Source organism: Pavona decussata, unplaced genomic scaffold (assembly GCF_977016875.1).
Source record: "Pavona decussata unplaced genomic scaffold, jaPavDecu1.1 SCAFFOLD_16, whole genome shotgun sequence".
Classification (NCBI taxonomy): Eukaryota; Metazoa; Cnidaria; class Anthozoa; order Scleractinia; family Agariciidae; genus Pavona; species Pavona decussata.
In genome coordinates this window covers 977907-1003477 of record NW_028145439.1, presented here as the reverse complement: position 1 = coordinate 1003477, position 25571 = coordinate 977907, and the positions used below count along the sequence as shown (strand labels likewise).

The window sequence follows — 25571 nt, the reverse complement described above, 5'->3', positions numbered from 1 at the left end:
TGTAAATGGTAAGCACCCCGGATCTCAAGGGACCATTGGAACGCCCACAGTTCAAATACTCAATCAAAGAAGAGCAATGACAATTAAATTGTCAAACGTCATCCCTTTCGCGAGAAAAGCGGTTCCAATTGAAAAATAAATCTACACAGGAAAAGGTCAGCTCAAGGAACTAATATAGATAGAGATTCGTAGTCGTGGGCTCCTGAATGAGATAATTTTACAAAATGGATCAGTGTATAAATTGGCGCAACATGGCAATTTAATTGGAGCATGGTAAGTGAAAAGTATAGGGTCTGATCAGTTCTAAAACCACATTACAGCTACGGTTATCTCCCACATCGACAGTTTGTGCCGGTTCAATATTTCTTTTGGGTATACATTTTATAGAAGAAAGGTTACAGGTAGGTTTCGTGCAAGAGGAAAATCCCTAAAGACTTTGATGACGTGCTGAGCCCGTTTCATCTGATCTGGGTTAAGGCAAGAAAACCTATTTGGTATTTTTTTAAGACGGGAGGAGTGTGACCGCCCTTCAACAAACAAAGCGTGTCAAAATCTGCATTTCATGGGTAAATATTCCGGCACAAAACTACCCAATATTGAGTGAAAATAGCTAGAGACTCATGACAACGAGACAAAGATATCTCAAAAATTGTCCCTCGTACCCTCCTCCTCTGTCCTTATTAGGATTGGCGGGCTCTTTGGGCCATCTCCTTTTATGGTAAATGCCAGTACTTCTATCGAGTAGAAGGCGTAAGGTCTCAAGAAGCTTAAGGTGGTGTTTTTCGTTGGAAATTCTACAGTCTTGTTAAAAACTTCCTCCGAAGTGTCGTTGAAGTAAACTCGATAACCCAAAATGATGCCATTTTCGTCACGGCCTGGAACCTCGTCCCAAAAGACCTGGATGTCGTGTTTGCTGATGTTGAAGCCGTATACGTTCTGAGGGGGAGCTGCAGGAGCTAAAAAATGACATCACGTGGTAGTCATATTATGTAAGTATGTGATTGGCTAATCCAACAGTAGGGGGTGAAGGGAGAGGTGAAACTGCTTTACTTGGGTATTTTTCGAGGAAACCTCAAGATTGATGATCGAGCATTTGATATGGCTATCGGTTCAACCTAACTGTTAATTTGGCAAACTCATTATCAGGCTGTCACCGCTATTTTGATCCAAAAAAATAAAGATTACTTAGTCATTCTCTTACACCGTTAAAGCAGCTAAATAAGAGAAGTGTGTGGACGATTTTTGTGTTTCAATAGAGTACTAAGTTTTCTGCCGTGAAGGTACTGTTTAAGTGTGGCGCAATTTTCTTGCATGTTGTCCCACAATTTTGCTGCCCGTTGTAACACAAGTTGGACGTAGCGTTACCTCTCGTGACAAGTCCAGAAATTAACATGTCACGCAACGCTTTTCCTGCAGTCAACTTTGCACCAACTGAAAACAACTTCTTCTTCTTCTTCTTCTTCTTCTTCTTCTTCTTCTTCTTCTTCTTCTTCTTCTTCTTCTTCTTCTTGCAACGATTGCGGCAAGAAAAACATTTCCACAGTGTTAATTTCAGGGCATGTTACGCTAGGCTATGTTCCTTGCAACTTTTGTCGCAACAACTGAGATTGTGAGAAAACTTGTAAGAAAAATTCTTTGGTAAAACAGCGCTTTATCAGGGTTCCATTGTAAAATGTAAGCAAAATGTATCAAAAATGACATTTTTCAAATTTCCTACCATCCTCTGCCGTAGAACAGTTGATCTCGGTGTAAGGCCCAAATCCCTTTATCGTGAAAGCGCGCACCTCAATTCGATATTCGACGTACTCGTCCAAACCCGTTATCTCCACAGACAAGTTTGAACCGCAAAAGCTTAGTTTTTCAGTGGATAAAAGGCCGTCTAGTCTTCTATAAGCGATTTCGTATCCACGTAGTTTACCATGAAGGTAATAAGAATCAGCTAAGGGTTGCCATGACAACAGGATGGAGGTAGAACTTGTGTTCCATGCAGCGATGCCTGCGGGTCTCCACGTGGGAACTAAAAATCAAAAAGTAACTTAGGGTCGGTAATTAAAAGACAGTTTAGACGGTGTTTAGCAAAACCACGTTCTAAGCCATTTTCAACTTTGCCAACAATCATATCCAAACATTGTGTGCTGCTGACGGTAACAAGAAGACTTGCATCCCAGACTAGAAAACTATATATCTACTAAAATAAACCACTTATAAACAGATTTGGAGGCCCACTGATTATCTTAAGCTGCGGCCTTAGTTAGACTCTGTTTAAATAACTAGCCCTTAGTTATCTAAAAGAAAACCTTTTGAGTAAGCCCAATTCGCCATTTGGGTTAGAAGGTGAAAGGCCATTCCAATGAAAGTATTAAAAAAGAAAAGGTAATTGAAGGGAAGAAAGCTACCGGCTTCCTATTTGTTATGCTATGTATGAAAAGATTGCCTAAACTTTAAAGCGCAAAAAGTTGAGTGCTGTTCAACTTTTTATGTTTACGAAAGTGGCCCACGCATCGTCTCTTCCGTACGCACGTAAAATTTACGTGACAGGTGGGTGTAAGGTAAACTTCCGCTCAGTAAATTTAACCCGTTTTACGTACGTATATAAAATAAGACGCGATGTATGAACGGCTTACGTAAACGGAAAAAACTTGAGTGCTGTTCAACTTCTTACGTTGACGCAAGCGGCTCACATATCGCCTCTAATTATTACGTAAAGCCACTTAAATTTAGGTCTCCAAATACACAGGAAGCGCTTGTAAAAAAAAATTGACCAACTTATTCAAGTTGCAATCCATTTCCATCCTAGCCATGCGCAGACAAAGGTTTCTGTGCACTAGTAGGGTTGTTATTAACAAAATTGAACCATTATTTAAACGTTTCCATCAATACAAATTTTTGTGTCTGTGTGTGCATTCGAAGTGGCAATAAAAATAGATGACACTGTTCTTTTAATTGGTAAAAACCATTGCCATAACGGACAATCCATTGAAAAAGAAACAGTCCCGGTGTACTGCCATCATTAGCTCTGTTATGATTTAGAGGAATCGGCTGACAAACGTTTTACAGTGCGACGCGCCTTACCGTGGCCACCCAACAAACTTTTCTTTACAAGTTAGCCATAAAACACAAAACGACATGTAAAGCGCGTCTAAATTTATACCACCTGAAGCTAAAACACAACAGAAGTTGTTGTTTTATCATCTTCCATGCATTTGTTTAAAAACACAAAAGAAAACGCCACCGTAAATTTAAACCACCTGCAGCTAAAACACGATAGAAGTTGTTGTTTCATAACAGTTATGTTCTTTCCAGCTGGGAGAAAGATAATTTCGGCACTTTTCAAAAGCTGCTGTACTAATTAGACCTTTCCTTCAGTTATGGATAAAATTAAACCCAAAAAAACGTTACCATTTCGCATCAACCTTAGATCCTATCTTTAATCACGATTTAAGATGCATATAAACTGTAAATCGTTGCCTATCGTATTTTATAATTCAGTGTTTATCTGAATATGTCTTTTCTTTTATTTTAAGTAAGTTCTTCGTATGCGGTACAAATTTTTAAAATAAAAGTTATACGACGGGAAACAAAAACTTACCGAATTTTACTCCTAGTTAGAACGACATTATTTCGATAGAACAAAATTACCTGAAAAAAGCAGTTAAGTTTAAGACCGCATAGATCACCGAATGTTTGAAATCATCGCTAACGTTCGACAGTTCTGGATCGATTACTCCTTCAGCAAAATATTGTCATGTTATCATAATGCTGAATTAATAGATAGAAAGAACAGATCGTTTGTGTGCAAGATTCGACATAAACAAACAACAACAAAATTGAGATCCACCGAACGTCGACATGAGATCGCTAAGAAAATGTATCGCCTAATTTTACTGTGTCTTTAATAAACATGCGACTTATTTTGAACCACGACTGTCTGCACTAAACTCAAATCGGCCCTCACTTAATAAAGGTTTTAACAATTCCGTTACGCGAATAACTAAAACCTAGCTCATCAACGAGATATTCATCACAAATGCGATGGAACAGTGACTCAGGGATACTGGGGTTCCTTAAAGACCACGGCGCTTTTCGAAGGAAATTTTCTTTTATATTTAGGCTTTTTGTCTCAGTTTCGAACGCTAGTTTGTGTATTTCTAAACAATTCAACCATTATTTTAATTATCATCATTTTATGCACGGGTGGTACTTAGAGGCATACATGTTTTCACCCGGACGTCCAAACTTATCTTCATAATAACGCTCTTCGCTCAGGTGAGATTCTTATCAAGAACAAAACAAAACGAAAAAACACACAAACACACTTTCAAGGAATTAAACATAATTAGACATGACAATTCACATTGCTGTTTCGTATTGGTTAGATCAGCTGCTGCTTCTAAAAATCATAATTAACATAAAAACAGTGTTGTAGTGTTTGGTGCATGAGATATTTCGTGATATTCACCGCATGAAGAAGATATAACTCGACTAGCAATCAGGTGTAGACGGAAAGCATTCACTGCATCTAAATGACAAACGTATCTGAACATTCTCAGAAAACTTTCGAACAACTTTTTTGCTCTAAGGAATTAACTGGAACTACACATGTCCAGCTAACATGCCTTTCAGTGTTGAACACTCTTCTGTCCATCACAGCATTTCTGGGGAATATTCTGATTCTTGTCGCTCTTCACAAGGAGTCGCCGCTTCATCCGCCCTCCAAACTCTTGCTTCGCACCCTAGCGACTACGGACGCCTGTGTTGGTATCGTAGCGGAGCCTCTTGTGGTTACTTATTGGATGTCTGTGGTGAAAGAGCATTGGAATATTTGTCGCTACGCACAAGCCTCAATTTATATCACAGGCCATATCTTGTGTTCAGTTTCCTTGTTGGCGCTGACAGCCATAGGTGTAGAGAGACTTCTCGCTCTGTCTCTCGGTCCCAGGTACAAACAAGTTGTAACTTTGAAACGGACATACGCAGTGGTGATTCTTTTTTGGGTTGTTTCTACTGTCGGTTCAGTAATGTATTTTGTGGATTACCTTATAACTTTACGATATGGCTACATAGGCGCATTGGTGTGCTTATTAATCGCGTTATTTTCATACTCAAAAATATTTCTTTCTCTCCGTCACCATCGTCAACAAGTAAAAGTGCTTCGAAATCCACCGAAACAAAACAGTAATTTGAACATAATACGATACAGGAAAGCAGTGTACAGTGCACTGTGGCTTCAGTTGACATTAGCCATTTGTTATCTACCATATGGTATAGTGGGGATTCTTATAGCTCGAATAGGGCTGTCGCCATCTATTTATCTTGCCAGACAAATTGCACTTACTTTAATTTTCCTAAACTCGTCGTTAAACCCGATTCTCTACTGCTGGAAGATCAGAGAAGTGAGGCAGTCTGTGAAAGCTACAATCACAAACCTCTGCTAGATAGATAGATAGTTTATGGATACTTGGCAGCCCGAAAGCTGAATTGCGTTTTTACATAGATGCAAAACTAGATATGCGAGTGCTATGTATGAAATTAGCTTCTTCAACATCTCGGTTATGAAAGCCAACTGTTTTCGTGTATGCCTCTGTTTATTCGTAAATGGAAGTGAAACATTAATATTTCCATTGTGAAAAATAGCGTTCGATGCTGTATCATGCTCGAACTTCCTTAGGGAAAAGTTTAGTTTAAAAAGCTCACGCGAACTATACTGGAGTTGGATTCAGGGAAGCCCTAATCCTCTAGGAGGAGCTCGAGTGGAGTGCAGCAGGGAAAACCACTTTGTATTGATGTAGGAAGGTTGTGAATGTTTAACACTATTTTTTCCGCTGTTTGATATTTATGTGTCATTTGAAATTCAAAACAAAAAACACAACAACATGCACGCACGCAAGGAATAAGGACATGTTTTATAGGAATATATTGTGGATAAATACGAAAATGCGTTTGTTTGTCTTTAGCTATCATAAATCCTTTCCTTTGAACTTCTTCACACAAATATACTTGGCACACTTGTATGACGTGTTTGTCTCCAAGTCAAGAGCGGATATCAAACTCACCGTCAAAAGTTCTTCCGCTAGGCCCATGTAAATTAACATGTTATTTATGGCATAATACTGACATTGATATGCGTACACGGAAAAAACCTGACATGAGTGTATTATTTTCCATTGTTAGAAACAGCGTTAGCGTTAGAGGCTCATGTTTTAATTTATGCAAACTAATTGTTCCCGTTATATTCTAATATTGAGCTGTCGAAAGTCGACTTTTAGTAGAAAGTCCCAATTCAACAACAAATTACATCTTTCTCTTCAGTTATTCAGCGAAATTTAAGCCAAAAAAATCTTCTTTAATTTGTCGCTATCTTGGCTCCTTAAATTTAAAATACGCTTTCACGTAACTGGTCTTTGCTTAGATACAAAATTCACGAAAACTGGGTAAAATTCTTTGTGGAATCTCTCAAAAAAAGCTCTAAAATTCTTGAAAAAATTTCTAAATTATCGAAATTCTTAGAACAATTTTCATAGTACAACAAAAGTATAATGAAGATATACAAGAAAGAATGACTGATAACCATAAAAACAACAAAATTAAAACACATTTTATTGTCAGAGCTGCCGAGATACTGATGAGCAGATGGTTCTGAGTGGGAATCCGCTGATTGCAATGCAGACACCACTGTCAGGGTGCATGAGTGTGGTGTTTACATGCAGTGTTAAGAGACTTTTCGTCTATTCAGGCGCGTAGCTAAGGTTTCGATAGGGGTGTTCGTTGAGCCCCAAATCTTGCTGAGCGCCAGAGCTCTTACTAGGGGGGTCCGGCGGCATGCTCCCCCTGAAATTTTTGAAAATCTAGGTTCCCAGAAACCTCATTTCCTGCATTTTGAGACCCATTTTAGGCAAATCACAACTTTGTTATACAGCAGCTTTTTAAGTTATATACATCACTTCGACGGCATAATTGTTTCAACTTAAACAAGAAAGTTCAACGTACATTCCGCGCCCTGTCAAGTTCTGATAGCTATTCGATCTGCTGATAGTCATACACCAAGCTGGTAAACTGCATCATTCTCGAGTGTAGGCCTTTGAACAAATTGACTATCTCGTCAAGATTGACAGGCATATCATAATTGATATGCATTAGAGCCAGGGCGGACAGCCTATTCTCTCCTCATTGCACTTATGGGACGTTCACATTCACAAGTGAATGTTCTCAGGCGAACTTGTACGTAATTGCGCGTGAAACTCAACAAGGCTTGAACTATTAAGTTTGAAGTGAATCTCATTTCAGAACAATGCCGCATTCAGAGAACAAAACGTATCGCAAAGCATGCTTTTCTATGGCTTTTTCGGGCAAAAAATGGAACGTCATTAAAATTAATCTCTAAGGGTTCTTGACAATTTTTATTTTTACTGAGGATAAGACATAAGGCCTAAAGAACGGGTTTATATCTCTATTTTTCTTTGTTTGATGTATTTCGACCATAGGAACTTTATTTAAAAGTTTTTCTTCCGCCATTATTGATCTTCAAAGGGGGTTCGTTCGAACCCCTCGAACCCCCCTCCTACGCGCCTGAGTCTATGATATGAAGGTTAGGCTCGCTAGGAATGGTGGTATTGTAACATGGCGTGCTTGCTGTAGTGTGATTAAAGGCTCTTGAGTTTATCCAAGTTTATCTTCATGATAATGGACCATCACCACGGTGAGCCCTCAAGTTGGTAAGCGGTAACACAATAAACGCTTTCGGGACCTTTTTGTTTGTGTAAAATTGTCAAAGTGTCACCTGGAAACTAACATTTTTCTAAAATTCTTCCAAAAAGCCTGAATTTTTTTTAGGCTTTCTCTTCGCAAGGATCTTTCTTCTATTTGAATTTGTCTTAACAGCCAGCGACCTTTTAGGTAATAAAAATTCGTTTAACGCCGGAGAAAAAGTATCATCTCAAGCAAGAAGTAATATGAAAGTTAAAGAAATGCGATATTATGTTTTTAAGCCTGATGAACAAATGTGTTTTTTCGGTCAGTGCCACAGGCGAACTCAGAAAAGAAAAATCCGTGTTCTCCGAGCACGAGTCGAACCTCAGTCCTGGTTACTCTACCACTAAGCTACAGGAAACTCGTGAGAGCTAAGGCCATTAAACGAGGTGCATGAGACAAGCATCCTGCATACTGCTAGGATTGGAATGTCGAAGAATGGTATATGTGAAAGCGGAATTTAATATGGCGTTATACAAGCCTGGTGAATACATGATAGACGCCTCACTGTCCTGACTATGTATCTATCATCAACGAGATATTCATCACAAATGCGATCGAAAAGTAACTCAGGGTTACTGGGGTTCATTAAAGCCCACGGCGTTTTTCGGAGGAAATTATCTTTTTATATTTAGACTTTTCCTTTCAGTTTCGAAGACTAATCTTTGTGTATTCCTAAGCAATTCAACCATTATTTTAATTATCATCATTTTATGCATCGGTGGTACTTAGAAGCATAGTATTACATGTTTACAAGTCCAAGTCCAAAGATAAGTCCTAACTTATCTTCGTAATAACGCTCTTCGCTCAGGTGAGATTCCTACCAGGAAGAAAACAAAACGAAAAAGCACGCAAACCCACTTTCAAGGAGTTAAACATAATTAGCCATGACAATTCATATTGCTGTTTCGTATTGGTTAGATCAGCTGCTGCTTATAAAAATCATAATTAACATAAAAACAAAGCGTTGTTGTGTTTGGCGCGTGAGATATTTCGTGATATTCACCGCATGAAGAAGATATAACTCGACTAGCAATCAAGTGTCAGGACGGAAAGCATTCACTGCATCTAAATGACAAACGTATCTGAACATTCTCAGAAAACTTTCGAACAACTTTTTTGCTCAAAGGAATTAACTGGAACTACACATGTCCAGCTAACATGCCTTTCAGTGTTGAACATTCTTCTGTCCATCACAGCATTTCTGGGGAATATTCTGATCCTTATCGCTCTTCAGAAGGAGTCGTCGCTTCATCCGCCCTCCAAACTCTTGCTTCGCACCCTAGCGACTACGGACGCCTGTGTTGGTATCGTAGAGGAGCCTCTTGTGGTTACTTATTGGATGTCTGTGGTGAAAGAACGTTGGAATATTTGTCGCTACGCACAAGCCTCAATTTATATCACAGGCCATATCTTGTGTTCAGTTTCCTTGTTGGCGCTGACAGCCATAGGGGTAGATAGACTTCTCGCTCTGTCTCTCGGTCCCAGGTACAGACAAGTTGTAACTTTGAAACGGACATACGCAGTGGTGATTCTTTTTTGGGTTGTTTCTACTGTCGGTTTATTTTGTGGATTACCTTGTACCTTTATGGTGTGGCTACATAGGCGCATTGGTGTGCTTATTAGTCGCGTTATTTTCTTACTCAAAAATATTTCTTTCTCTCCGTCATCATAGTCAACAAGTACAAGTGCTTCAAAATCCACCGAGACAAAACAGTAATTTGGACATAATGAGATACAGGAAAGCCGTGTCCAGTGCACTGTGGCTTCAGTTGACATTAGCCATTTGTTATCTACCATATGGTATAGTGGGGATCCTTATGGCTCGAACAGAGCTGTCGCCATCTATTTATCTTGCCAGACAAATTACACTTACTTTAATTTTCCTAAACTCGTCGTTAAACCCGATTCTCTACTGCTGGAAGATCAGAGAAGTGAGACAGTCTGTGAAAGCTACAATCACAAACCTCTGCTAGATAGATAGATAGTTTATGGATAAAATACTTGGCAGCCCGAAAGCTGAATTGCGTTTTTACATAGATACAAAACTAGATATGCGAGTGCTATGTATGAAATTAGCTTCTTCAACATCGCGGTTATGAAAGCACAGCTGTTTTCGTGTATGCCTCTGTTTATTCGTAAATGGAAGTGAAACATTAATATTTCCATTGTGAAAAATAGCGTTCGATGCTGTATCATGCTCGAACTTCCTTAGGGAAAAGTTTAGTTTAAAAAGCTCACGCGAACTATACTGGAGTTGGATTCAGGGAAGCCCTAATCCTCTAGGAGGAGCTCGAGTGGAGTGCAACAGGGAAAACCACTTTGTATCGATGTAGGAAGGTTGTGGATGTATAACACTATTTTTCTGCTGTTTGATATTTATGTGTCATTTGAAATTCAAAACAAAAAACACAACAACATGCACGCACGCAAGGAATAAGGACATGTTTTATAGGAATATATTGTGGACAAATACCAAAATGCGTTTGTTTGTCTTTAGCTATCATAAATCCTTTCCTTTGAACTTCTTCACACAAATATACTTGGCACACTTGTATGACGTGTTTGTCTCCAAGTCAAGAGCGGATATCAAACTCACCGTCAAAAGTTCTTCCGCTAGGCCCATGTAAATTAACATGTCATTTATGGCATAATACTGACATTGATATGCGTACACGGAAAAAACCTGACATGAGTGTATTATTTTCCATTGTTAGAAACAGCGTTAGCGTTAGAGGCTCATGTTTTAATTTATGCAAACTAATTGTTCCCGTTATATTCTAATATTGAGCTGTCGAAAGTCGACTTTTAGTAGAAAGTCCCAATTCAACAACAAATTACATCTTTCTCTTCAGTTATTCAGCGAAATTTAAGCCAAAAAAATCTTCTTTAATTTGTCGCTATCTTGGCTCCTTAAATTTAAAATACGCTTTCACGTAACTGGTCTTTGCTTAGATACAAAATTCACGAAAACTGGGTAAAATTCTTTGTGGAATCTCTCAAAAAAAGCTCTAAAATTCTTGAAAAAATTTCTAAATTATCGAAATTCTTAGAACAATTTTCATAGTACAACAAAAGTATAATGAAGATATACAAGAAAGAATGACTGATAACCATAAAAACAACAAAATTAAAACACATTTTATTGTCAGAGCTGCCGAGATACTGATGAGCAGATGGTTCTGAGTGGGAATCCGCTGATTGCAATGCAGACACCACTGTCAGGGTGCATGAGTGTGGTGTTTACATGCAGTGTTAAGAGACTTTTCGTCTATTCAGGCGCGTAGCTAAGGTTTCGATAGGGGTGTTCGTTGAGCCCCAAATCTTGCTGAGCGCCAGAGCTCTTACTAGGGGGGTCCGGCGGCATGCTCCCCCTGAAATTTTTGAAAATCTAGGTTCCCAGAAACCTCATTTCCTGCATTTTGAGACCCATTTTAGGCAAATCACAACTTTGTTATACAGCAGCTTTTTAAGTTATATACATCACTTCGACGGCATAATTGTTTCAACTTAAACAAGAAAGTTCAACGTACATTCCGCGCCCTGTCAAGTTCTGATAGCTATTCGATCTGCTGATAGTCATACACCAAGCTGGTAAACTGCATCATTCTCGGGTGTAGGCCTTTGAACAAATTGACTATCTCGTCAAGATTGACAGGCATATCATAATTGATATGCATTAGAGCCAGGGCGGACAGCCTATTCTCTCCTCATTGCACTTATGGAACGTTCACATTCACAAGTGAATGTTCTCAGGCGAACTTGTACGTAATTGCGCGTGAAACTCAACAAGGCTTGAACTATTAAGTTTGAAGTGAATCTCATTTCAGAACAATGCCGCATTCAGAGAACAAAACGTATCGCAAAGCATGCTTTTCTATGGCTTTTTCGGGCAAAAAATGGAACGTCATTAAAATTAATCTCTAAGGGTTCTTGACAATTTTTATTTTTACTGAGGATAAGACATAAGGCCTAAAGAACGGGTTTACATCTCTATTTTTCTTTGTTTGATGTATTTCGACCATAGGAACTTTATTTAAAAGTTTTTCTTCCGCCATTATTGATCTTCAAAGGGGGTTCGTTCGAACCCCTCGAACCCCCCCTCCTACGCGCCTGAGTCTATTATATGAAGGTTAGGCTTGCTAGGAATGGTGGTATTGTAACATGGCGTGCTTGCTGTAGTGTGATTAAAAGCTCTTGAGTTTATCCAAGTTTGTCTTCATGATAATGGACCATCACCACGGTGAGCCCTCAAGTTGGTAAGCGGTAACACAATAAACGCTTTCGGGACCTTTTTGTTTGTGTAAAATTGTCAAAGTGTCACCTGGAAACTAACATTTTTCTAAAATTCTACCAAAAAGCCTGAGTTTTTTTTAGGCTTTCTCTTCGCAAGGATCTTTCTTCTATTTGAATTTGTCTTAACAGCCAGCGACCTTTTAGGTAATAAAAATTCGTTTAACGCCGGAGAAAAAGTATCATCTCAAGCAAGAAATAATATGAAAGTTAAAGAAATGCGATATTATGTTTTTAAGCCTGATGAACAAATGTGTTTTTTCGGTCAGTGCCACAGGCGAACTCAGAAAAGAAAAATCCGTGTTCTCCGAGCACGAGTCGAACCTCAGTCCTGGTTACTCTACCACTAAGCTACAGGAAACTCGTGAGAGCTAAGGCCATTAAACCAGGTGCATGGGACAAACATCCTGCATACTGCTAGGATTGGAAATTCGAAGAATGGTATATGTGAAAGCGGAATTTAATATGGCGTTATACAAGCCTGGTGAATACATGATAGACGCCTCACTGTCCTGACTATGTATCTATCATCAACGAGATATTCATCACAAATGCGATCGAAAAGTAACTCAGGGTTACTGGGGTTCATTAAAGCCCACGGCGTTTTTCGGAGGAAATTATCTTTTTATATTTAGACTTTTCCTTTCAGTTTCGAAGACTAATCTTTGTGTATCCCTAAGCAATTCAACCATTATTTTAATTATCATCATTTTATGCATCGGTGGTACTTAGGAACATAGTATTGCATGTTTCCAAGTCCAAGTCCAAAGATAAGTCCTAACTTATCTTCGTAATAACGCTCTTTGCTCAGGTGAGATTCCTACCAGGAAGAAAACAAAACGAAAAAACACGCAAACACACTTTCAAGGAGTTAAACATAATTAGCCATGACAACTTATATTGCTGTTTCGTATTGGTTAGATCAGCTGCTGCTTCTAAAAATCATAATTAACATAAAAACAAAGTGTTGTTGTGTTTGGCGCGTGAGATATTTCGTGATATTCGCCGCATGAAGAAGATACAACTCGACTAGCAATCAAGTGTAGACGGAAAGCATTCACTGCATCTAAATGACAAACGTATCTGAACATTCTCAGAAAACTTTCGAACAACTTTTTTGCTCTAAGGAATTAACTGGAACTACACATGTCCAGCTAACATGCCTTTCAGTGTTGAACATTCTTCTGTCCATCACAGCATTTCTGGGGAATATTCTGATTCTTGTCGCTCTTCACAAGGAATCGTCGCTTCATCCGCCCTCCAAACTCTTGCTTCGCACTCTAGCGACTACGGACGCCTGTGTTGGTATCGTAGCGGAGCCTCTTGTGGTTACTTATTGGATGTCTGTGGTAAAAGAACATTGGAATATTTGTCGCTACGCACAAGCCTCAATTTATATCACAGGTCATATCTTGTGTTCAGTTTCCTTGTTGGCGCTGACAGCCATAGGCGTAGATAGGCTTCTCGCTCTGTCTCTCGGTCCCAGATACAAACAAGTTGTAACTTTGAAACGGACATACGCAGTGGTGATTCTTTTTTGGGTTGTTTCTACTGTCGGTTCAGCAATGTATTTTGTGGATTACCTTGTGCCCTTACGGTGTGACTACATAGGCGCATTGGTGTGCTTATTAATCGCGTTATTTTCTTACTCAAAAATATTTCTTTCCCTCCGTCATCACAGTCAACAAGTAAAAGTGCTTCGAAATCCACCGAAACAAAACAGTAATTTGAACATAATACGATACAGGAGAGCAGTGTACAGTGCACTGTGGCTTCAGTTGACATTAGCCATTTGTTATCTACCATATGGTGTAGTGGGGATTCTTATAGCTCGAATAGAGCTTTCGCCATCTATTTATCTTGCCAGACAAATTGCACTTACTTTAATTTTCCTAAACTCGTCGTTAAACCCGATTCTCTACTGCTGGAAGATCAGAGAAGTGAGACAGTCTGTGAAAGCTACAATCACAAACCTCTGCTAGATAGATAGATAGTTTATGGATAAAATACTTGGCAGCCCGAAAGCTGAATTGCGTTTTTACATAGATACAAAACTAAATATGCGAGTGCTATGTATGAAATTAAAAGCACAGCTGTTTTCGTGTATGCCTCTGTTTATTCGTAAATGGAAGTGAAACATTAATATTTCCATTGTGCAAAATAGCCTTCGATGCTATATCATGCTCGAACTTCCTTAGGGAAAAGTTTGGTTTAAAAAGCTCACGCGAACTATACTGGAGTTGGATTCGGGGAAGCCCTTATCCTCGAGAGGAGTGCAACAGGGAAAACCACTTTGTATCGATTTAGGAAGGTTGTCGAAGTATAACACTATTTTTTCTGCTGTTTGATATTTATGTGTCATTTGAAATTCAAAACAAAAAACACAACAACATGCACGCACGCAAGGAATAAGGACATGTTTTATAGGAATATATTGTGGACAAATACCAAAATGCGTTTGTTTGTCTTTAGCTATCATAAATCCTTTGCTTTGAACTTCTTAAATCTCCTGCAAGGTGGCTAAAATATAACAAAAAAAAGCTTTTTAGAATCAGTTTATAGGAATTCTTCAGACAAATATACTTGGCACACTTGTATGATATGTTTGTCTCCAAGTCAAGAGCAGATATCAAACTCACCGACAAAAGTTTTTCCGCTAAATCCATGTAAATTAATGTTATTTATGGCATAAGACTGACATTGATATGCGTACACGGAAAAAACCTGACATGAGTGTATTATTTTCCATTGTTAGATTTATGCAAACTAATTGTTCCCGTTATATTCTAATATTGAGCTGTCGAAAGTCGACTTTTAGTAAAAAGTCCCAATTCAACTACAAATTAGATCTTTCTCTTCAGTTATTCAGCGAAATTTAAGCCAAAAAAATCTTCTTTACTTTGTCGCTATCTTGACTCCTTAAATTTAAAATACGCTTTCACGTAACTGGTCTCTGCTTAGATACAAAATTCACGAAAAATGGGCTAAAATTCTCTGTGGAATCTCTCAAAGAAAGCTCTAAAATTCTTGAAAAAAGTTTTAAATTATCGAAATTCTTAGAACAATTTTCATAGTACAACAAAAGTATAATGAAGATATAGAAGAAATAATGACTGATAACCATAAAAACAACAAAATTAAAACACATCTTATTGTCGAGATACTGATGAGCAGATGGTTCTGAGTGGGAATCCGCTGATTGCAATGTAGACACCACTGTCAGGGTGCATGAGTGTGGTGTTTACATACAGTCTTAAGAGACTTTTCGTCTATTATATGAAGGTTAGGCTCGCTAGGAATGGTGGTATTGTAACATGGCGTGCTTGCTGTGAGTGTGATTAAAAGCTCTTGAGATTATCCGGGTTTATCTTCATGATAATGGGCCATCACCACTGTGAGCCCTCAAGTTGGTAAGCGGTAACACAATAAACGCTTTCGGGACCTTTTTGTTTGTGTAAAATTGTCAAAGTGTCACCTGGAAACTAACATTTTTCTAAAATTCTTCCAAAAAGCCTGAATTTGTTTTAGGCTTTCTTTTCGCAACTCCTTGAGTTGACTGCGAGGATCTTTCTTCTATTTGAATTTGTCTTAACAGCCAGCGACCTTTTAGGTAATAAAAATTCGTTTAACGCCGGAGAAAAAGTATCATCTCAAGCAAGAAACAATATGGAAGTTAAAGAAATGCGATATTATGTTTTTAAGCCTGATGAATAAATGTTTTTTAAGGTCAGTGCCACAGGCGAACTCAGAAAAGAAAAATCCGTGTCCTCCGAGCTCAGTCCTGGTTACTCTACCACTAAGCTACAGGAAACTCGTGCGAGCTAAGGCCATTAAACTAGGTGCATGGGACAAACATCTTGCATACTGCTAGGATTGGAATGTCGAAGAATGGTATATGTGAAAGCGGAATTTAATATGGCGTTATACAAGCCTGGTGAATACATGATAGACGCCTCACTGTCCTGAATATCTATCTATCATCAACGAGATATTCATCACAAATGCAATGGAAAAGTAACTCAGGGTTACTAGGGTTCATTAAAGCCCACGACGTTTTTCAAAGGAAATTATCTTTTTATATTTAGACTTTTCCTTTCAGTTTCGAAGACTAATCTTTGTGTATTCCTAAGCAATTCAACCATTATTTTAATTATCATCATTTTATGCATCGGTGGTACTTAGGAACATAGTATTGCATGTTTCCAAGTCCAAGTCCAAAGATAAGTCCTAACTTATCTTCGTAATAACGCTCTTCGCTCAGGTGAGATTCCTACCAGGAAGAAAACAAAACGAAATAACACGCAAACACACTTTCAAGGAGTTAAACATAATTAACCATGACAATTTATATTGCTGTTTCGTATTGGTTAGATCAGCTGCTGCTTATAAAAATCATAATTAACATAAAAACAAAGTGTTGTTGTGTTTGGCGCATGAGATATTTCGTGATATTCGCCGCATGAAGAAGATACAACTCGACTAGCAATCAAGTGTAGACGGAAAGCATTCACTGCATCTAAATGACAGACGTATCTGAACATTCTCAGAAAACTTTCGCACAACTTTTTTGCTCAAAGGAATTAACTGGAACTACACATGTCCAGCTAACATGCCTTTCAGTGTTGAACATTCTTCTGTCCATCACAGCATTTCTGGGGAATATTCTGATTCTTGTCGCTCTTCACAAGGAGTCGTCGCTTCATCCGCCCTCCAAACTCTTGCTTCGCACTCTAGCGACTACGGACGCCTGTGTTGGTATCGTAGCGGAGCCTCTTGTGGTTACTTATTGGATGTCTGTGGTGAAAGAGCATTGGAATATTTGTCGCTACGCACAAGCCTCAATTTATATCACAGGCCATATCTTGTGTTCAGTTTCCTTGTTGGCGCTGACAGCCATAGGGGTAGATAGACTTCTCGCTCTGTCTCTCGGTCCCAGGTACAGACAAGTTGTAACTTTGAAACGGACATACGCAGTGGTGATTCTTTTTTGGGTTGTTTCTACTGTCGGTTCAGCAATGTATTTTGTGGATTACCTTGTACCTTTATGGTGTGGCTACATAGGCGCATTGGTGTGCTTATTAGTCGCGTTATTTTCTTACTCAAAAATATTTCTTTCTCTCCGTCATCATAGTCAACAAGTACAAGTGCTTCAAAATCCACCGAGACAAAACAGTAACTTGAACATAATGAGATACAGGAAAGCCGTGTCCAGTGCACTGTGGCTTCAGTTGACATTAGCCATTTGTTATCTACCATATGGTATAGTGGGGATCCTTATGGCTCGAACAGAGCTGTCGCCATCTATTTATCTTGCCAGACAAATTACACTTACTTTAATTTTCCTAAACTCGTCGTTAAACCCGATTCTCTACTGCTGGAAGATCAGAGAAGTGAGACAGTCTGTGAAAGCTACAATCGCAAACGTTTGCTGTGTATGAAACTAGCTTTTTCAACATCTCGGTCATGAAAGCTCAGCTGTTTTCGTGTATGGCTCTGTTTATTCGTAAATGACAGTAAAACATTAATATTTCCATTATGAGTAAAATAGCGTTCGATTCTTTAACGCCGCGATTATGTAGCACTGGTGTGGTGTATGTGAGGAATATTTATTTAGCTTTGTCGAATATGGACAGGGATACCGCAACAGCTAAGGCCAATTACTGCGGACCCGGTATATACGGAATATACGCACAAAGACCAGACCACAACACCGGGAACTACGTCCCCTACTCTTTGCGAACAGTGAGTGGGTTCTTTAACGTCCCACAGAGCTATTTACAAACAAGGTTTGTGAGACTGGGCCTACGGTTTATCGTCCTTATCCGAGAAGACTAGAAAGTCTAACCATTTGCAGATGTCAGAGCAAAGGCAGCACTTTCTCCTCAGTTATTTAAAGACCCTGAGTGGTGGTCCGGCCGGGGTTTGAACCCGCACGGTAGTCCGGCACTCTACCAACTGAGCTAGCCGGTCGGAGGAATGAGGTAGTCGATAGTGTATATCGTAGTGGTACAGAAATTATTGTTTTAAAATAGAGGCTTCTACTACAATACTACTTCTACTGCTGCTACTTCAACTTGCACTATTTGATACATCATGCTCGAGCTTCCTTAAGGAAAAGTTTAGTTTAAAAATCTCACGCGAACTACAGGGGTTGGATTCAGGGAAGCCCTAATTATAATCCTCTAGGAGGAGTTCAAGTGGAGTGCAGCAGAGTGCAGCAGTTTTGATGTAGGAAGGTTGTGGATGTATAACACTATTTTTCCGCTGTTTGTTATTTATGTGCCATTTGAAATTCAAAAACAAAAAACAGAACAACATGCACGCACGCAAGGAATAAGGACATGTCTTATAGGAATATATTGCGGACAAATACCAAAATGCGTTTGTTTGTCTTTATCTGTTATAAATCCTTTTCCTTTCAGCCTCTTAAACCTCCTGCAAGGTGGCTAAAATGTATATAAAAGACTTTTTAGAATCAATTTGGAGGAATTTCTCACACAAATATACTCGGCCCACTTGTATGACATGTTTGGCTCCAAGTCAAGAGCGGATATCAAACTCACCGACAAAAGTTCTTCCGCTAAGTCCATGTAAATTAATGTTATTTATGGCATAAGACTGACAGATATTCGGAGAGGAAAAAACCTGATATGGGTGTATTATTTTCATTGTTAGAAACAGCGTTAGCAAGCAGATTCATAGGTTTCAAGTTTTAATATATGCAAACTAATTGTTCCCGTTATATTCTACTGATTGAGCAGTCGTAAGTCGACGTTTAGTAGAAACGGTCCCAACTCATCTGCAAATAAGATCTTTGTCTTCAGTTGTTCAGCGAAATTTAAACTAAAAAAATCGTCTTTAATTTGTCGCTATCTTGGCTCCAAAAATTTAAAGTACGCTTTCAGGTAACTGGTCTTTGCTTAGAAACAAAATTCACGAAAAATGGGTAAAATTCTTTGCAGAATCTCTCAAAAAAAAGCTCTAAAATTCTTGAAAAAATTTCTTAATTTTCGGAATTCTTAGAACAATTTTCATAGTAGAACAAAACTATAATGAAGATACATAAGAAAGAATGACTGATAACCGTAAAGCAACTAAAATTAAAACACAGTTTATTGTCAAAGATGCCGAGATGCTAATGAGCAGATTGTTCTTAGTGGGAATCCGCTGATTGCACTTTAGACACCAGTGTGAGGGTGCATGAGTGTAGTGTTTACATGCAGTGTTAAGGGACTTTTCGTGTCTATTATATGTAGGTTAGTCTCGCTAATAATTATAATAATAATAATAATAATAATAATAATAATAATAATAATAATAGTAATAATAGTAGTTCATTTATATAGCGCACACATTTATTATTTCCCCGAGGCGCTTTACAAAACATTTACCCTAAAAATAACTTAGAAAGCTACGACTAGCAAAATACCTAAAAAACTAGAGTCTTAAATTTAAAAATATGATAAAGAGTTACTCTCAATAAATTTAGTAAAAAGGAAAGTCTTGAGTTTTTCTTAAATAATAAAAGTGTACTGGAACGTCGTATTTCCAAAGGAACAGTGTTCCAAAGCTTCGGGGCGCAAATAGAGAAAGCCCTGTCACCATATGTCTTGGTTTTACAAGTTGGCTGCATTAGTAGGTCTTGAGAGTTCGAGCGAAGAGACTGAGTTGATTTCCGATGTTCGAGGAGTTCCATTAGATATTGCGGGCAAAGACCATTAATTGAATGATTTATAAACAAATAGAAGATGCTTAAACACGATCCGGTATGAAAAAGGCAACCAATGAAGATGTATTGAGACAGGAGTAATATGGTCGTATTTCCTTGCACCAGTAGCATAGCGAGCAGAAATATTCTGGATTTGTTGCAACTTCACTTTATACTTTGGTAATCCAAAGTATAGATGATTACAATAGTCTAACCGTGTAGTCATAAATGCATGTACAACTTTCGAGGCAGCGTTCACGTCAAGATATCTACGAATTCTGAACATATTCCCTAAGTGGTTAATGATGGTCTTGTAACATGGCGTGCTTGCTGTAGTGCGATTAAAAGCTCTTGAGTTTATCCGTGTTTATCTTCATGATAATGGGCCATCACCACAGTGAGCCCTCAAGTTAGTAAGCGGTAACACAATAAACGCTTTCGCGACGTTTTTGCTTGCGTAAAATTGTCAAAGTGTCACCTGGAAGCTAACATTTTTCTAAAATTCTACCAGAAAACCTAACCTGGTTCCGAGGGAACAGCAACACTAAACTGTACTTTGACACACAACATCATCATCATTCGCTTGATGAAAAAGAAACTTTGAAAATACCACTAACAATCTAACGACAATATTCATGCCACCCTCAGTCAAGCTATGTTCACATGCAACAATGGTCAATATCCTTTGCAATTTGCCTACTGACGTAACGGACTTTTGGCGGGAAATAGTTTCATTGCTAGATGTCATGTGACCAATGAATGTGCTCACCGTGTGTAACAAAAACCCTTCAGCTCCTACCAAAACAAGTTTAGTTTAGTTTAGTTTAGTTTAGTTTAGTTTAGTTTAGTTTAGTTTAGTTTAGTTTAGTTTAGTTTAGTTTAGTTTAGTTTAGTTTAGTTTAGTTTAGTTTAGTTTAGTTTTTTGCCGTAAAAAAAAAGTTTACAAAGTTTACAAATGCAAATTATTATTATTTTTAATGGCGAGGAAGCCCATGGGAAGCCACCGGACTTATAAAGAATGGGCTCTTTCAGTTAACGTAAACTTAATATACTGATTGAATTGTTTAGACAGGCTAGATAGACACAAATATAGATATTATTCTGAGACGGAAAGTCTAAACACAAAAATAACTTTCTTCGAAAAAATTCGCCTTTAATGAACCCAAGTACCTACAAATTACTTTTATTAACACCATCACATTTGTGATGAACATCACGTTTGATGTTTCAGTCATTCGCGTAAAGGAATTATAAAACCTTTATTAAATTAGGGCCGATTTGAGTTTAGTGCAAACAGTCGTGATTTAAAATAAGCCGCATCTCTATTAAAGACATATAAAATATTAGGCGATATTTTTTATTAGCCATCTTCCGTCGACTTTTGGTGGAAAAGTAAATATACTTTTGAATATGCTTGTCCGTTATAAACTGAAACCCCTTTTAGTCGTTGTCAAGCAAGTTGTAGGATTATAGAGAAGTGGAAAATAACACTGTATCGTCACCATACGATAGCCAACCATTTAAACAAGAAGTTCCGCTATAAAAAGGGAACCCCCTGCTTCATTCACACCTTTGTGGGCGTGAGATACAAATTTAGACGCCGTTCAGTCGTGCCACTTTGTTAATTCAAGCGTCCTCTGAAAAAATGTCTCAAAATTTCGTAGCATCACCACAGCAATATAAGATATCAAGTTCCAATTTGTTTGACAGGGTTTATTCTAAAAACTTTGCCAATTTTATCGGTAAGAGTCATATAAATATACACTTGTTGTATGTCAGTTGATTACGCTCTGGTAGTTGATTGACAACTGAAGGTGAGAATGGCCAGGCCAGGCCCCTGTTATACCCGGAACTGCCTGTTTAAGCTGTGTCACGTTTGCTCATAGCGGTAACTAAAATGGTCACATCGGAGCCGTTTTAGGTTCGGTTTCTCTTGATTGTGTCTGAATTCTGCGCATGTTCTTAAGGAATAGTCATTTAATTCATCTCACATATCGTACGCATCATTTTTGTCTTAACTGTAGGATCTTTCTTCTAGTTCATCCGCAGTTCAAAATATATGATTCATATATTCATATTCATTTATTCATCATTCATTTGTATATTTCGAACTCACAATATGACCAGCTCCCTGTTGGCTTGATAGCTCTCTTGGTAGAGCACTGCATCGGCATCGCAGAGGTCCATGGGTCGAATCCCGTTTAAGCCTGAATTTTTTTCAGGCTTTCTTTTCGCAACTGCTTGAGTTGCGTATTAACTGCGAGGATCTTTCTTCTATTTGATTTTTGTCTTTATAGCCATCGACCTTTTAGGTAATAAAAATTCGTTTAACGCCGGAAAAAAAGTATCATCTCAAGCAAGAAATAATATGGAAGTTAAAGAAATGCGATATTATGTTTTTAAGCCTGATAAATAAATGTGTTTTTTAAGGTCAGTGCCACGGGCGAACTCAGAAAAGAAAAATCCGTGTTCTCCGAGCACGAGTCGAATTTCAGTCCTAGTTACTCTACCACTGAGCTACAGGAAACTCGTGGGAGCTAAGGCCATTAAACTAGGTTCATGGGACAAACATCCTGCATACTGCTAGGATTAGAATGTCGAAGAATGGTATATGTGAAAGCGGAATGTGGCGTTATACAAGCCTGGTGAATACATGATAGACGCCTCACTGTCCTGACTGTTTTTATTTGTGACTGTTATTTGAATTTTAAATGTCGCCTGAAAAGCAAATATCACAACGTCTTTCCTTCGATCAATAGTGATACCCGTGTGTTTAAAGGATTTACTTACAGTTTTGAGAAATTTCACTGTATGAAATGATCAGATTACAGTCACTTACTCAGCTCATGCGCAGTCAGTATACAAAGTTATGGCATACTGTGTAAGGTACCGTTCAATAATTCTCAAACTTGTTACTTCCAATAAAGATTTGCATTATTAAAAAAAAATTCAAACTCATCAATAATTTGTGAAGAGAAAACAAAGAAAAATCAATTCTATGAAGGAGATTTGGAAATGTGATCTTTATTAACATAAAATTTGATGAACTTTTGCTTTGAATGTCTCCAAGAGTTTTTAATGGTTTGAGAAGCTATATCAAATACTCGAAAGAGTGTTTCATTTGATTTCCAAACACCTCGAAGCTGGTAAAAAAATTTCCGCTGCGCCTCGTTTTTTCAACCCATTTTTTGGGATTGGAATTCGAATGAAACACTCTTTCTCATGTTCATATATTACTTCAAAAAAATGGATATTTGAGATGCAGTTGCATTTGATTGGCTTAGCGGTCAGGGGTATCAATCATAATTATACCTTGCATGCCCGAAAAATTTGGATTCTTGCCAAAATGAAATCAACATGATTACTCCGATCCACTCGCGCTTGCTAGATTTAGGACAATTATAGCCAAATCTACACTTTGCACCTTGTTGGCTACATATAATCTCATATCCAACGTCAGGCTTACTAGCCAGGTAAATATCATGATGTTATACACTACACCTTCCTCACGATTTGATATAAACAAGTACGAGGAATCAAACGTATACCGTTCATAACACAGTGCTTAGCACATTGGTTTCCTTGAACGTCAGTGTATCTTTGTGCGTACGTGATGTAAACGGACTCATATTTGCTATTTCATGGGGTGTTTGGTTATATTACAAAAAAAGAAGTATCTTTTTCAAGAATATTGTATGGAAATGATGGATGGCATAATGGTTTTTATGACAGGTGCCGTCAACGACAGCTGAAAAGTTTCAGCTTTAAAGGGGCAGTGTCACCAATTTTTTGTGTCACTTTGAATAGCCAAAAAACATATTTGAATTGGTGGAATGATGAGAATAATGATTCAGTTGTGTTAGCAATAACCCTACTAGTGCACAGAAACTAGTGTTAATTATCTTTGGCTGCGGATGGCTAGGATGGAAATGGATTGTAACTTGAAAAAATTGGCCAATTTTTTCAAGTTCTTCCTGCGTATTGTAGGGAAGTCGCTAAAACCTGATTGTAATTTGTTCTTTCTCGGAGAAATCCCTTAGTATTTTCTCCCCAATGCTCTAAAAACAATTTCATGTTAAAAAAAAAAAGGTTCTTTGTCAAATATTTGAGCTGTTGTGACCAAAATACAGAAAAATCGCCATAACAGTACCCCTTTAAGCAGTTTTCACCCGTGATAATATCATGGAGAAAAGGGACAACTGTCAGCATCAGTGATGTTCTGATGTTCCTGCTAAATTATAAGGTTGACTGATGTGTGGTTGTGTTAATGTATTGGCTTACGTTTGTTGCTTAGTGTATCTTCTGCGAATAAGCAGCTGGAGATGGAAAATAATGACCAAACACTTCCTGTAATCTTCGTCTTGTTTTGTGTCAGGTTTCTCTGGTATACTGATAAATTGAGAGTCGCGCCGTTTGTCGGAAATATAGGTGTCGCTCTCGTCTAGCTTATTAATAATGTTTTTGATTGTCTTTCTTTTCTTGTCTGAATTAACTGCAAAATAATAAAGAATAGAAAAAGGCGGCCTCCTTGAGTTCATTTTCGGGTAATATTTTTGATTTATGGAAGTATGGAACAGAAAATGGAAAGGCTTCAGCGGAGTTTTGAAAAAAAAAAAAAAGCTCGAAACAAAACAAACAAATATAGTGCCACAATATTACCTTACAATATTTATTGATCAAAAGTCACAGACAAAATTCGATTAAGTTTACTTGTTTCAGTATGAACTAAAGAGTTTTTGTTATATACAGTGTGCGCATTAGTTCATGGTTACACGAAATCTAACAATGAAATTATCTCGCGCCAAAGTTCTTGAGCGGTCAATATTGCAAAAAAAATTAAATAAACCAAGACTTCAGAGGGTGTCAGTTACCAACGTAACGAATATTGACCGTTGTTGCATGTGGACCTATAGTGTGCACGTGACTGAGGTTGGCATGAACGTTGTCGTTATAATACGGTATTTTCAAAGTTTTGTTTTCAGTGAATGATCATGAGTGTGTAGCAAAGCACAGTTTCGTATTGCTGTTTCTTGGGAAAATCCCCCAGTACCAGTCATTAAGTATTTAATGTTGACCAGGCACCTGAAATCGTAATTTAAATTTTAGAAGCCAAGATAGCCACAAAAAAGAAATTTTTAGCTAAAATAACGCTGAGTAACTGAGGAAAGATCAAGTTTGCAGATGAGATGAGACTTTCTACTAATAGTCGTATTACGACCGCTGAATATAGAATATAGCAGGAGCAATTAGTTCGCATAAATTTAAACATGAACCTTTGAATCTGCTTGCTAACTGCTTGCAGTCTTATGCCATAAATGACATATTCATTTTACATGGACTTAGCGGAAGGACTGTTGTCGGTGAGTTTGATATCCGCTCTTGACTTGGAGCCAAACACGTCATACAAGTGTGCCAAGTATATTTGTGTGAGGAATTTCTCTAAAATTGTACTAAAAAGTTCGTTTTTAATTTTAACCACTTTGAAGGATGTTTAAAATGTCCAAACGAAAAGGTTTTATAACAGTTAAAGACAAAGAAACGCATATTGGTATTTGTCCGCAATATATTCGTATAAAAATGTCCTTATTTCTTGCGTGCGTAAATATTGCTTTTCTTGAATTCAAATGGCACATAAGTAACAAACAGCGAAAAAACAGGTGTTATACATCCACAACCATCTCACATCAGTACAAAGTGGATTTTCCCCGCTGCTCTTCACTCCTTCTAGAATCCAACCCCAGTTGTCCGGGTGACATTTTGAAACTAAACTTTACCTTAAGGAAAACGGAAATTTTCAATACGGAAGGTAGAGCATGATACAGCA

General features: G+C 38.0%; 4 protein-coding genes and 1 pseudogene across 4 annotated transcripts in view; 4 read left to right on the top strand and 1 right to left on the bottom strand.

The window, feature by feature from the left end:
• The window catches only part of LOC146487198 (phosphatidylinositol phosphatase PTPRQ-like), a 63959-nt gene that overhangs the window by 12550 nt on the left and 25838 nt on the right, over positions 1-25571 (bottom strand). Inside the window, exons 12-13 of the mRNA XM_085086374.1 lie at positions 1718-2017; positions 663-956 (exon numbers count right to left, since the gene is read on the bottom strand). Of these exons, the coding sequence (XP_084942500.1) occupies positions 663-956; positions 1718-2017 (594 nt within the window). The remainder of the gene's footprint in view (positions 1-662; positions 957-1717; positions 2018-25571) is intronic.
• LOC146487203 (adenosine receptor A3-like) lies at positions 4188-5939 on the top strand. The gene has a single exon (XM_085085387.1). It carries the CDS (start codon positions 4524-4526, stop codon positions 5433-5435), a length of 912 nt encoding a protein of 303 aa, XP_084941513.1. The 5' UTR covers positions 4188-4523; the 3' UTR covers positions 5436-5939.
• LOC146487202 (adenosine receptor A3-like) lies at positions 8800-10879 on the top strand (annotated as a pseudogene).
• Positions 12773-14760, top strand: LOC146487201 (melanocyte-stimulating hormone receptor-like). The gene has a single exon (XM_085085369.1). The coding sequence runs from the start codon at positions 13110-13112 to the stop codon at positions 14019-14021; it is 912 nt and encodes a 303-aa protein (XP_084941495.1). The 5' UTR covers positions 12773-13109; the 3' UTR covers positions 14022-14760.
• Positions 16375-17567, top strand: LOC146487200 (adenosine receptor A3-like). Its single transcript, XM_085085358.1, has one exon. It carries the CDS (start codon positions 16560-16562, stop codon positions 17475-17477), a length of 918 nt encoding a protein of 305 aa, XP_084941484.1. The 5' UTR covers positions 16375-16559; the 3' UTR covers positions 17478-17567.

Coding starts and splice junctions, on each gene's coding strand:
- LOC146487203 (XM_085085387.1), top strand. CDS start 4,524: ATGACAAACGTATCTGAACATTCTCAGAAAACTTTCGAACAACTTTTT.
- LOC146487201 (XM_085085369.1), top strand. CDS start 13,110: ATGACAAACGTATCTGAACATTCTCAGAAAACTTTCGAACAACTTTTT.
- LOC146487200 (XM_085085358.1), top strand. CDS start 16,560: ATGACAGACGTATCTGAACATTCTCAGAAAACTTTCGCACAACTTTTT.